The 13433-nt window shown below is 40.9% G+C and overlaps 1 protein-coding gene across 7 annotated transcripts in view; it reads right to left on the reverse strand.

The window, feature by feature from the left end:
• The window catches only part of LRCH1 (leucine rich repeats and calponin homology domain containing 1), a 377798-nt gene that overhangs the window by 168852 nt on the left and 195513 nt on the right, over window positions 1-13433 (reverse strand). For all 7 annotated transcript variants that reach the window (XM_073614132.1, XM_073614135.1, XM_073614129.1 and 4 more), the window contains exons 7-8: window positions 12191-12275; window positions 866-974 (exon numbers count right to left, since the gene is read on the reverse strand). In XM_073614132.1, the coding sequence (XP_073470233.1) occupies window positions 866-974; window positions 12191-12275 (194 nt within the window). The remainder of the gene's footprint in view (window positions 1-865; window positions 975-12190; window positions 12276-13433) is intronic.

A 13433-nucleotide genomic window follows, 5' to 3' on the forward strand; every position in this document is an offset into this window, starting at 1 on the left:
GGTTTCCCTCATAATATGCTATGTGGTATTTAAAATAATGATATAGTGTGGAAAACTAATAAAATTAGATAGCTGATCAATTTTGTGTAACCAGTACGAGGAGCCCAACAACATCAATTAATTATAATATTTATTATTGTCATTGAGATGATTAGTTTCACCTCTGTGTACCTCCAAAAATCTAAACTGAAGTGGCAATAGGGTTTTCAAACTCTTTCCTTGACTATGTATGTACTAAAATGGTTCAGAATGGTAATGGCTGCTCTGAGCTCATAGGTTAGAGCTCTGCCTCGCTGTATCCTTCACCGCAATGTTCTGAGCCTTCATATCAACCTTCACTGCAATGTTTTAAGCCTTCATATTAGTCAGATCAGCCCTTCATTGTCACCTCAGGGAGGTGACAGTGTACTTTCAGAGCTGAAGTTAACATTGGTACTTGCTTTCACCTCCTGCATTAATTTTTTTTTCCTTTGATCTCATTAAAAGGTATACTTTTGATAGTTTTAGGAGGAGTTCATTTCCAAGGACTTATGGCCATCAGACAAAAAAGGGGCTGCTTTACATTTGGCACTGGGGCCTTGTTGTTTTGTTGGCTACACATCTGAGTTGTGATTCGATTTTTAAGATTGCAGAAGTACTGCATACATACATCTTTGTCCAAAACACAATGGCTTCCTTTATTGATGTTGATTTGTCAAGGTGGTTTTCATTTTTAAGATGAGCCATGTTTCATGGCTCAAGAAAGTGAAGTCTCAGTAGAAAGAAAAGGTCAGGTACCTAAAAGTGAAGCTTTTTATGTGTTCTCATTATTATAAAAAAAAAAAAGAAAAAAGAGAGAGATTCCAAATTCTTATATATTCCCCACCTTTCATTAAATTATGAAATTGCTGATCTAACTCTTCTTTGACAAGATTTTCTTCTTCCAATATATCTGACATTGGCACACTGGGGCTGGCTGAATCTTCATCACAAGGCTAAAAAACAAATAGTAAATGGATATAAAATGTTGAACCTTGCTCAAAACAACTGTATATCACTTTAGTATTAAAGTTAATGTGAAGTAAAAGATAGGCAAATGGGGAGAATGCCCAAGTTATTACACTCTTTCAAAATTGCTGAAATGATACCATTAAGTGCAATGGCACACGTAAATGGCCTCTAACTACATGGCACAGTAGATACAGTATGCAACCCTGTTCAGACTTTCTGCTCAATTTTTACAAAATTAAATGATTTAAAAAATATATAGCTTCAAATTTTAAAGAGCTGCATTTTGGTTCACGCTACAGAATTAGAAAGTAGAAATTACTGATAGGCCCAATAACTTTGTAGAATGCTTTCACTTAAGTAATCAAAATAATCATGTTTAACTGCTCTTGCAGTAGCATAAGAGCAGTGGACTTTATTTCTAAGCCTGTGGCTTGGCAATGTGCTCTTTTATCCAGATGTTTCCTTGCAGAGTGTTAAAATTGCTTTCTTGTTTTAGCTTAGCCAACAAGCTTATTCCACAGGTGAAATATGTTTAGTGGTTTCCTGCAGCTGTTTTTCCATTTTTAACCAACTAGGATGGGGAAGTGTGAGTTCATCAAGAATGGACAAATTGTAAAAAAGTGTAAAAAAAAAAAAATTCCCAATGAAGAGGCTTAAGGGTCGGAGAAACATTTAATGCAATGGTCCAAATAGTGATTGAGAACTAGAGCAGAACATTTTTTACAATAGACTGAACACAGTCTACACCAGTCTAAGGCCCTAGCGTGGTGCCAGACATTGCATGTGAGTTGCACCACATTGCTGTGCAGATCACATGCGATGTCTGTGTGATGCAATTTCAGCCATACAAACTGTATGGCTGAAATTGCATCGCATTCGCACCAAAATGATGCAGGACCCTTTTTTTGGTCTGCACTGGAATCATATCGCATGGGTGTTCACACCTATGCAATCCGATTCCTGCACCATTTCACAGTTTGTACTGCAATCTGCGAACTGATCTGGGGGGGTCATTAACATTACATTGACACCCGCAGTGATTCGCAGATCTCAATGTGAACCATTGTGTGATTCAGGTACGACATGGGAACCCGCACTGGATTCGCAAGGTTCTCGCATCGCACTAGTGTGAGCTGGGCGTTAAGGTGACTATATACTATACAATCTGATTGTACTATCTCTGTACAGTCTCCCTTAGCTTTATCAAAACAATGTAATATGAAGATAAACCTAAACAATCCATTAAATTAGTATTAAAGCAGACAAGTACCACATGGTGAATAGTAGGTCTAAAGGAGAGTGTACAATCAAATTGTATAGCGTACGGCACTGTACATAGTTTTTTTCACTTGATCTACACAAGTCTGTGCATGTTATACTGTATATTATTGCCATTAATACATAATAAAGGTTGTTATTGCGTCCACTAACACATGGTGGAGATTTGTTTTTCCTCCACTAACACCAATGTTTTGGGTTATTATTGCAACCACTGACACCAATGCTGGGAGATACTATTACTGCCACTGACACCAGTGAACAAAGAGGAACCCTTAAAATAATTTTACGGTCTCACAGAACCCCTGCTAAAAAATTTCTATAGCTACAACTCAAGATACATTAGTGCGATGGTCAGTGGGAAGAATGTTCCTTATGCTTGTTGTCATCGGAAAGAATTACCCCCTTATAGATCGCTAAAAAGATCAATGGTGTTAGTGGGAACTTACCTGAGAGGCAGAACTTGTTCATTGCTCAAGGAACCCCTAGCAAGATTTTGAGGAACCTTCGGGTTCCATGGAACCCTGCTTGAGAAATCTTGCTCTAGAATTTTCAAGTTGACCACCACTGCTCTAGTTTGCATGTTTTGCATGTTTCTATGTTGGTGTCAAGCATGGTGGTTTCTGCCTTCTATGTGTTTGCAGTATAGAGGAAATGGGTTGGCATCTTCCTACAATTTATTTGCTGGTGTTTATGTCACAATGTTAGAACTGACATAGATTTGGGAATGCATGACACACAGGCATTTGATGTCTTTATTTTTATTATAAATAAGACAGGTGTCTCTATTTTTATTATAAATAAGACAGGTTTACCAGGTCATTTTTGCTAGTGAGTAGGGATGATTGCTGCTCAACTTAATTTTTAATCCTCTATTGTTTATCTGTCTAGGTAATATATTGATTAAACAGCTTTTCCATTTCATCTTTTTGGAAAATATTTGTTTAAAAACAGTATTGACACCTGTTGTGTATTCTCTATAGTATAAAATAAACACTTCAATGTGTCAATAAAATAAACACTTCAACTTCAAAATTGTTTGCGTTAATTATTAACCCCTTTTCTGACACTTGTTTGACTTGTTGACTTGCTTTAAAATTTTTTAAATGTTACCAGTTTAGAGTTACAGAGGGGGTCTAGTGCTATAATTATTGCTCTCACTCTAACAATCGCAGTGGTACATTCACATTTGCGGGCACGACTTACATGTGAGTTTGCTTCTGCGCATGAGCACAGAGGGATGGGGCGATTTAATTAATTTTTTTTCTTATTTATTTGCTGTCACAAGGAATGTAAACAGGTAATCCCTCTATAAGACCCCAAATCCCTTCTTTGCACTTAAAAGCATTCAAAATGGCAAGTTTTGCAGTTTTGAATACTGTCCTTTTTTAAAATCTGGTGTCTTTAAGGTTGCAGTATACCGGAAGTGATGTCATGACATTGATTCCGAGTTATTAAATCCAATCAAAGCCGATTCCGGCTTGGTTCGGGTCTCCAGTCAGCTGGCGGACGTGCCGGCTGGTCGCTTGGGTCTCCCGGTGGGACAGGAGAGCCTGGGCGAGAAGCGAAAGGTGGGGGGAGGACGTCCCTTCCTCATGCTTGTAATAACAGCCGAGCGGCTGATTAGCCGCATCGGTTGTCATTACAAGCAAGCCGACCGTCGGCTCTAAAAAAACAGTACTGGGGTGATGCCTGCAGCTGTACAACCCCTTGAAGCAGAAGGCCGCATATTTGCATAACGTCGGTGTTAAGGGGTTAAGGAAAAGTAGGAAGACTTTTGAAACTCGAGTATAACTCAAGTAAAACTCACAACTTGACACCCTAAGGCTGTTTTCACACTGAGGAGTTTTTTTAAGTGCTTTTGTGTTAAAAAAAGCGCCTGAAAAGCTCAAGAAAAATGCTTCCCTTTAAAATCTATGAATGTGTTCAACCTGCCTGAAGTTTGCATGTTCTCCCTGTGCCTGCGTGGGTTTCCTCCGGGTACTCCAGTTTCCTTCCACACTCCAAAGACATGCTTGTAGGCTAATTGGCTTCTGTGTAAATTGGCCCTTATATGTGAATTAGGGACCTTAGATTGTAAACTCCTTGAGGGCAGGGACTGATGTGAATGTATAATATATATGTAAAGCTTTGCGTAAATTGACGGCGCTATATAAGTACCTGTAATAGAATTCAATAATAAAAAATAAATGTGTTCACATTAGGCCGGTGTGCTTCCGTTGCGGTGTAAAAAATCCTGCTTGCATTATTTTTTGGGCATATTTGGGGAGTTAAAAAAGACGCACCAAAAACGCTGACCCCCATTGAACTGAATGGAAAGTGCATCAAAAACGCCCCCAAGCATTTTTGGTGCAGTTGTTAAGATAGAACAAAAAATGCACTTCAAATGCTGCAAAAGCACTATTTACTGGCAGTTTTGAAGTGAACCAGTGTAAAAGTGCCCTTTGAGGCATAGGAATGTAGGTAATTTAGGGCCCTTTCACACGAAGGAGTTTTTCAAGCGCTTTTGTGTCTGAAAAGCTCAAGAAAAAAAGCATCTGAAAAGCTCAAGAAAAGTGCTTACTTTAAAATCAATGAATGTGTTCACACTGCGGCGGTGCATTTCCATTGCGGAGCATGAAAAACACAACGAAAACACTCCTCCCCATTGAAATAAATGGTAACCGCATCAAAAACACCTCAAAAATACCCCCGCTAAGCGATTTTAGTGCAGTTTTTAAGTCACATGTGCTTTAAAAAATGCACCGCAAATGCTTCAAAAGCACAGCAAAAATGCACCATTTACTGGCAGTTTTGAAGTGAACCAGTGTGAAAGTTCCCTTAGAGGCATAAGAATGTAGAAAACTTAGGGCTCTTACACACTGAGTTTTTCAAACACTTTTGCTTTTAAAAAAGCGTCTGAAAAGCTCAAGAAAAATGCTTCCCTTTAACTACTTCAGCCCCGAGCCTCTTTTTTACACTTGTTGTTTACAAGTTACAATCATTTTTTTTTTTGCTAGAAAATTGCTTAGGACCCCCAAACATTATAAAAAAAAAATGTTCTAACACCCTATAGAGTAAAATGGCAATGCGACACTTTCTGTCACACAGCATTTACGCACCGGTCTTACAAGCGCACTTTTTTTTGGAAAAAATACACATTTTTGAATTAAAAAATAACAAAAAAGTAAAGTTAGCCTGATTTTTTATTTTTTTTAATATCGTGAAAGATAATGTTACACCGAGTAAATTTATACCCAATATGTCACGCTTCAAAATTGTGCCTGCTAGTGGAATGGCGACAAACATTTACCCTTAAAAATCTTTATAGGCGATGTTTAAAAAATTCTACAGGTTGCACGTTTTGAGTTACAGGAGGGAGGTCTAGGGCTAGAATTATTGCTCTCGCTCTAACGATCATGGCGATACCTCACATGTGTGGTTTGAACACCATTTTCATATGCGGGCGCTACTCACGTATGCGTCCGCTTCTGCGCGCAACCTCTACAGGACGGGGGGCTTTAAAAAAAACATTTTTTTTTCTTATTTATTTTACTTTTACTTTATTTTGACACAGTTTTATTCCTATTACAAGGAATGCATGACAGGACCTCTTAAATATAAGATCTGGGGTCAAAAAGACCTCAGATCTCATATTTACACTAAAATGCAATAATAAAAAAAAATATTCTCCTTTAAGAGCTATGGGCGGAAGTGAAGTTTGACGTCACTTCCGCCCTCCCATGCTATGGAGCCGAGCAGTGGCTATCTTCCCCTCAGTCGCCAGCCAGCCAATCATGGGAGAGGACGCGATTTTCTCTGCCTCTACCAGCGTGCCCGGTAAGCAGGGGAGACGACTGGAGCGCGGCGGGAGGACACCTCTCCCACCGCCGATAAAAGTGATCTTGCGGCGAGTTCGCCGCGGAAACCATTTTTATCCTAAAGAGAAATGCACATCATTCCCGAAAATACTGGGGTTATGGCAGCTAGCTGAAGTACTGGTACAGCGATTTGCGTGAAGTGGTTAAAAATCAATTAATGTTTTCACACTGCGGCGGTGCGCTTCTGTTGTGGTGAAAAAAATCCTGCTTGCAGCATCTTTGGAGCAGGTTTGGGGAGCTAAAAAAACAGCACCAATACGGCTCCACCCCATTGAAATGAATGGGAACCGAATCAAAAGTGCCTCAAGAACACCCTCATTCACTGCACTTTGGTGCAGTTTTTGAGTCGCTTGTCCTTTAACCACTTAACAACCGGCCCATAGCCGAATGACGGCTGCAGGGCGGTTGCTTAACTCTGGGAGGACGTCATATGACGTCCTCTCAGAATTCCCCTCTCGCGCGCCCCCTGAGGCGTGCACCCGAACACATCCGTGACCGCCGGGTCCTCAGGACCCGGCGCATCACGGATCCCGGTAAATGGCCGCTGATCGCGGCCATTTACCATGTGATCGAGCCGTCAAATGACGGCGCGATCACATGTAAACAGACCGGCGGCGTCTGATGACGCCGGTTCCTCTCCTCCCCTCCTGTGTACCGATCGGTACACTGTGGAGGAGAGGGAGATGAATGGATGGCTGCAGCGCTGTGGGCTGGTTGTGTAGTGCCCACAGCACTGCACAGAGACATCCAGCCATCCATCCATCCATGCTCAGCCATCCCCACTACTCTGCAATACTCTGCTATGCCCCACCTTACTCTGCAATACCCCAATATTACTCTGCAATACCCCCACATTACTCTGCAATACCCCCACATTACTCTGCAATACCCCCACATTGCTCTGCAATACCCCCACATTACTCTGCAATACCCCACAATACTCTGCAATACCCCACAGTACTCTGCAATACCCCGCAATACTCTGCAATACTCTGCAATACCCCGCAATACTCTGCAATACCCCGCAATACTCTGCAATACCCCGCAGTACTCTGCAATACCCTGCCATACTCTGCAATACCCCACAATACTCTGCAATACCCCGCAGTACTCTGCAATACCCCGCAGTACTCTGCAATACCCCGCAATACTCTGCAATACCCCGCAGTACTCTGCAATACCCCGCAGTACTCTGCAATACCCCGCAGTACACTGCAATACCCCGCAATACTCTGCAATACCCCGCAGTACTCTGCAATACCCTGCCATACTCTGCAATACCCCACAATACTCTGCAATACCCCGCAGTACTCTGCAATACCCCGCAGTACACTGCAATACCCCGCAATACTCTGCAATACCCCGCAATACTCTGCAATACCCCGCAGTACACTGCAATACCCCGCAATACCCCGCAATACTCTGCAATACCCTGCAGTACTCTGCAATACCCCGTTGTACTCTGCAATACCCCCCATACTCTGCAATACCCCCCATACTCTGCAATACCCCCCATACTCTGCAATACCCCGCCATACTCTGCAATACCCCGCCATACTCTGCAATACCCCGCCATACTCTGCAATACCCCGCCATACCCAGCCATACCCTGCCATGCTGAGCCACGCTCGGCTGTACTCGGCCTCTGTATGTGGCCAGGCTGTGGAAGTCTCACACATGTGGTATCGCCGTACTCAGGAGGAGCAGGAGAATCTATTTTGGGGTGTCATTTTTGCTTTGTGTACATGCTATGTGTTAGAAATATTGTATAAATGGACAACTTTGTGTTAAAAAAAAAAAAAAATACGTTTTAACCACTTCCCGCCCGCCGACTGTCATACAACGTCCTTGACTTTGTGCGGGGATATCTGAATAAAGCCTGCAGCTACAGGCATCATTCAGATATCAGCTTTTTCAGCCGGCGATTCCCTACACCATAAGAACGATCATAGCGGCTGTTCCACTGCTTGATCGTTCTTACGGGAGGCGAGAGGGGATGTCCCCCCTCCCGCCGCACTCCGCTGCTTCTACCGACTCACCGCTACGATCGAAGCCAGGATCGTTTTTTTTTTTTTTTTTTTTTTTATTTCAGGCTTCCAAGCCTAGAGGTGAGATGTGGGGTCTTATTGACCCCATATCTCATTGTAAAGAGGACCTGCCATGCCATATTCCAATTACAAGGGATGTTTACATTCCTTGTAACAGGAATAAAAGTGGTCAAAATTTTTTTTTTTGTAAAAAAGCATCAAACAAAAATAAATAAAGTAAAATGAACAATAAAAAAAAAAAAAAAAAAATTTTAAAGCACCCCTGTCCCTGTGTGCTTGCATGCAGAAGCGAACGCATATATAAGTCCCGCCCACATATGAAAACGGTGTTCAAACCACACATGTGAGGTATCACTGCGATCGGTAGAGCGAGCGCAAAAATTTTGGCCCTAGACCTCCTCTGTAACTCAAAACATGTAACCAGTAAAAAATTTTAAAGCGTCGCCTATGGGGATTTTTGAGTAGCAAAGTTTGGCGCCATTCCACAAGCGCGTGCAATTTTGAAAGGTGACATGTTGGGTATCTATTTACTCGGCGTAACTTCATCTTTCACATTATGCAAAAACATTGGGCTAAATTTACTGTTTTGGTTTTTGTAAAGCACAAAACAGTTTTTTTTTCCAAAAAAAAGCGTTAAAAAAATTGCTGCGCAAATACCGTGTGAGATAAAAAGTTGCAACGACCGCCATTGTATTCTCTAGGGTCTTTGCTAAAAAAAACATATATAATGTTTTGGGGTTCTATGTAATTTTCTAGCTAATAAATGATGATTTTTACATGTAGGAGAGAAATGTCAGAATTGGCCTGGGCACTCCAGAATGCCTGAAGGTGCTCCCCTGCATGTTGGGCCTCTGTATGTGGCCACGCTGTGTAAAAGTCTCACACATGTGGTATCGTCGTACTCGGGAGTAATAGCAGAATGTGTTTTGGGGTGTAATTTGTGGTATGCATATGTGGAGTGTAAGAAATAACCTGCTAATATGACAATTTTGTGAAAAAAAAAAAAGTAAAAAAAAAAAAAACTTGATTTGCAAAGAATTGTGGGAAAAAATGACAACTTCAAAAAACTCACCATGCATCTTTCTAAATACCTTGGAATGTCTTCTTTCCAAAAAGGGGTCATTTGGGGGGTATTTGTACTTTTCTGGCATGTTAGGGTCTCAAGAAATTAGATAGGCCGTCAGTACTTCAGGTGTGATCAATTTTCAGATATTCGCACCATAGCTTGTGGACGCTATAACTTTTACAAAGACCAAATAATATCCACCGATTTGGGTTATTTTTACCAAAGATATGTAGCGGTATAAATTTTGGCCAAAATATATGAAGAAAAATTACTAATTTGCAAAATGTTATAACAGAAATGAAGAAAAATTTATTTTTTTACAGAATTTTCGGTCTTTTTTCTTTTATAGCGCAAAAAATAAAGAACCCAGTGGTGATTAAATACCACCAAAATAAAGCTCTATTTGTGTGAAAAAAAGGACAAAAATTTCATATGGGTACAGTGTTGCATGACTGAGTAATTGTCATTCAAAATGTGAGAGCACCAAAAGCTGAAAATTGGTCTGGTTAGGAAGGGGGTTTAAGTGCCCAGTGGTCAAGTGGTTAAAAACTGCATCATAAACGCTGCAAAAACGCTCCATTAACGCATAGGCCTTTTACTGGCAGTTTTGAAGTGAACCAGTGTGACAGTGCCCTTAAACTGGAAGTAAAGGCTTATGTAAGAGTCAATTCACACCAGCCGCTGCTTTACAATGCAGCAGCTGGTCTGCAGTGCAATCCGGCTGGACCAGTGCAGTGTTGATGTGCTGATTTTGGAGCATGCGGGCAGTACTTTTTGAGTGTGCATGGCCCACGCACCACCGCAATGCAGTGGTGTGAACCCACCAGTGGGACTGTACTGGAATAGCCGCCCAACACAGTTCCATTGCACCTGGTGTGAATGGACCCTAAATCTCCTTAAAAATGCTGCCTCTCCCCATCCTCCTACCTATGATGCATACCTTTTGTAAAAGAAAACAGTCTAAATACCTTTGTTTTTTATTCACCTTAGGTATGGTCACATGATCCAGAAGCAGTGAATCTCCTGTGTCAGGGAGCGCTTAACCATGAGGTTGAATTCACAGAGCTACGATGTCACCCACTGGCTTCCACTGCCCCTCCGTTTTCGTTGCTTCCTCTCATCTCATGGGGCAGCCACTCACTAACACAGGGAAGCCGCTGCTTCTGAATCACCTGACTGCACCCAAGTTGAATGAAAAAAAAAGGTATTTTCACTGCTGTCTTTTATAAGCAGAATTCAACATAAGTATGAGGAGAGGGGAGGCAGCATATTTAAGCAGGCTTATATTAGCCTATACTTCCACTTTAATTGACCTTAATTTACCACACCTAAAATATTAGTTTCTGGTGGGATCATGCTTGGGCTTGCGAACAGCGTGAGATTATATTCATAACTGATCCTATTGGCAACTTGTAGCAGTTAAATGGGGTGTCCAAACTATTAAGGTGCCATGTCAGTTGCCTGCATGCCTATAAACTACATTAATAACCTGGAATCTGCCAAAAGGAAAGGTGTGGCTAACCAGTAGTTAGCTAATGCTGGCTGGTGTTGGCCTCTGTAGGCTTCATTGTCTTAATTAGCATTAATTAATTAAACAGCAAAATTAACTGTTTACTATAAACTCTGTATTGAGCACCAAAGACTTTGTCAAGTAACTCTCATTGTACATACTGTATACAGAAATGTGGTACAAGGTGAAACTCATTTAAACAGAACATTAAAGTGGATGTAAACCTGAAAAACATTTTTTTTTTATATATATATCATACTGTAGAGTATAAGATTTGCTATCATTTGAGCCCAGTCTTGCCACAAAGAGTTAATCCATCTCTGAGCAATCCTCTTTTATTGTTCAGTGAGATAAAACTTGACAAACTGAGAAAAACTTTGTCAAATCCTCCCCCTTGCTGTGAGTGACAGGTGATTTACATCTCGTGCACTAGCCTAAGACATGCAGTATTTTTAAATTCCCTCCCCCACTCCTTTCTTCAGCAGCTCTGCAAGGATTGGCTGTTCCACACCTCACCATGATTTGGCATGCTGAAGTCATGTGGTTACTTTCCTGTCTTCTCACTGGATGTTAGAGATCATAGCAGAAGTTCAGTGTTAGAAATACACAGGAGAAAATGCATATTGACAAGGGGAGTGTAGAGGTGGGCGGGGAGTCTACTGACATCACGACTCCACCCACCGAGCTCCAGATAACAGACCCACCCACAGAATCGGCAGTTTTTCGGGTCTAATAACAGACAGAGGGGAGACATTTGACAGGTAAGGATACATGCAGGAGGCATGTATATCCTTATAGATAGCCCCTATTGCAGTAGTTTAGAAAGGATGACATTGGGTTTACATCCACTTTAAAGTGGAACTCAGTGCTGGCTAAAAATATCGTAAAGTGTTGTGTCCCCCCACCCCAGCATAGGCAGAATATAATTCTCTTTTAGTCTAGGGGGAATCTAATACACAAGATTACTTTCCCTAATTCACAGTCCCCGGCAGTCTTCCTCCCTGGACTAGTACTCTTCCAAAGCATTTCTTCTTCTTGTTCACCATGTTGCCACCCTTCTTGCCATGTAAGACCAGTGGCCACCTGTGGTCCTTCATTGTACATGATGACATAGAGGGTACACCAGCATTCCAGCACTGGAGAGAAGAGAACGGAACCCTTTGACTGTTGAGAATGGAGGGTCATATGCAATTATAAATTATATTCTCCATATATGCGAGGGGGAGAGCAATTTTTTTATAGTCCAGCATGGAGTTCCATTTAAATGTAGTTTAGTTTACTACTATAGTCATCTTCTAAAATGTTTGCAATGACCCATATAGTTGGACAATCTAGAGTATATGTAAGAATATTTGATCAAAGAACAGTCTCAAACACCATAACATGTTGAAATGTTGCAATTAATAGCAGTAAAAAAAAGAAGAAACCTGACAGGTACCTCTAAGGCTGATAAACGCTTCTCGCCGCTGTCACTGCCCACACCGGAGTCTGAGTCTTTCTTTATTGGGAATATGTCTTCGATGCTAGATGTGTATTTATAAAAGGGTTGTATTAATAACGCAGTAGATTAATATGAAACACAAGATTACAGTTTGAGAATATGCAGAATTTCCAGAGAAGCAAGTCATGACTTCATGACTATTTGATATGAATCTGTTGTCTACAGCAACTAGCCAAAGCAAAAAGCAATCAAGTCTAAATGACTACAATGTTCCTTCCTAGTCCATCTTCCTACAATCAGTCCCATGGGAAACTGACAGCTTTTTGCACATCAGTTTCATATTAATTATATCTTGTGAACATGACTTTTACTATGAAGTCAGCGGCAGTTTAAATTACAATTTATTATTATTGCCCTTTTAGTTGCTGATGAGTAAACATATGTCGTCATTCATCGTCTTAATTATTTACTGAGACTCAAAAGAAAATGTCTGCCTTGTTGTGGTTGTAAATCTCAGGAACATTCATGTGTACTTCTGTATATAGCTTATTTTAAATAGATTTTGGGTAAAAATGTATGATGTTACACTTGGTTTCACAATTAAAGCAAAGGTCCAGTATGCAGCAATCTATATTTTCGTCTTTCTGTGCACTGGTCTTTGTGAGGGCTCAGATAGAGAAAGCACACCATTAAAGTAAAGCTCAAAGCAACGGTGATTGTACTCAGAATCTGGTGCAGCTGTGCATGGTAGCCAATCCGCTTCTAACTTCAGCTTGTTTAATTAAGCTTTGACAAAAAAACCTGGAAGCTGATTGGTTTCTATGCAGTTTTAGTAAATCAACCCCATAGTCTCTCCATAGTAAATGATGAATTTCATAATGCTTTCCCCAAGCATTATGATTACACAGTAAGTATTTGCTTCATATGGTTTCATATCACATTAACAATTATGACCTTACATTTTGGTCATTATGTTAAAAGGCTCAGGATTCGTTAGTAATGGATGGACCTAGTGGCAGGACCACTTGCATTGTATGGTTCTCTACTTTAGTCATGTCTACTACCAGTGCTAGACTCTGAATACAGTATACTAGGCCAAGATGCACATACTCTTAACATTACACTGTTATTTGCCACTGGTAATGCACAGCAGTGGGCTTATCACCTCTGCTCTACCACCACAGCAATGCATTACCATCACTAGGCCTGGAGAACAAAGTGGTCTTACTTTTGACAACTA

The sequence above is a fragment of the Aquarana catesbeiana genome, linkage group LG02 (genome assembly GCF_042186555.1).
Source record: "Aquarana catesbeiana isolate 2022-GZ linkage group LG02, ASM4218655v1, whole genome shotgun sequence".
Lineage (NCBI taxonomy): Eukaryota > Metazoa > Chordata > Amphibia > Anura > Ranidae > Aquarana > Aquarana catesbeiana.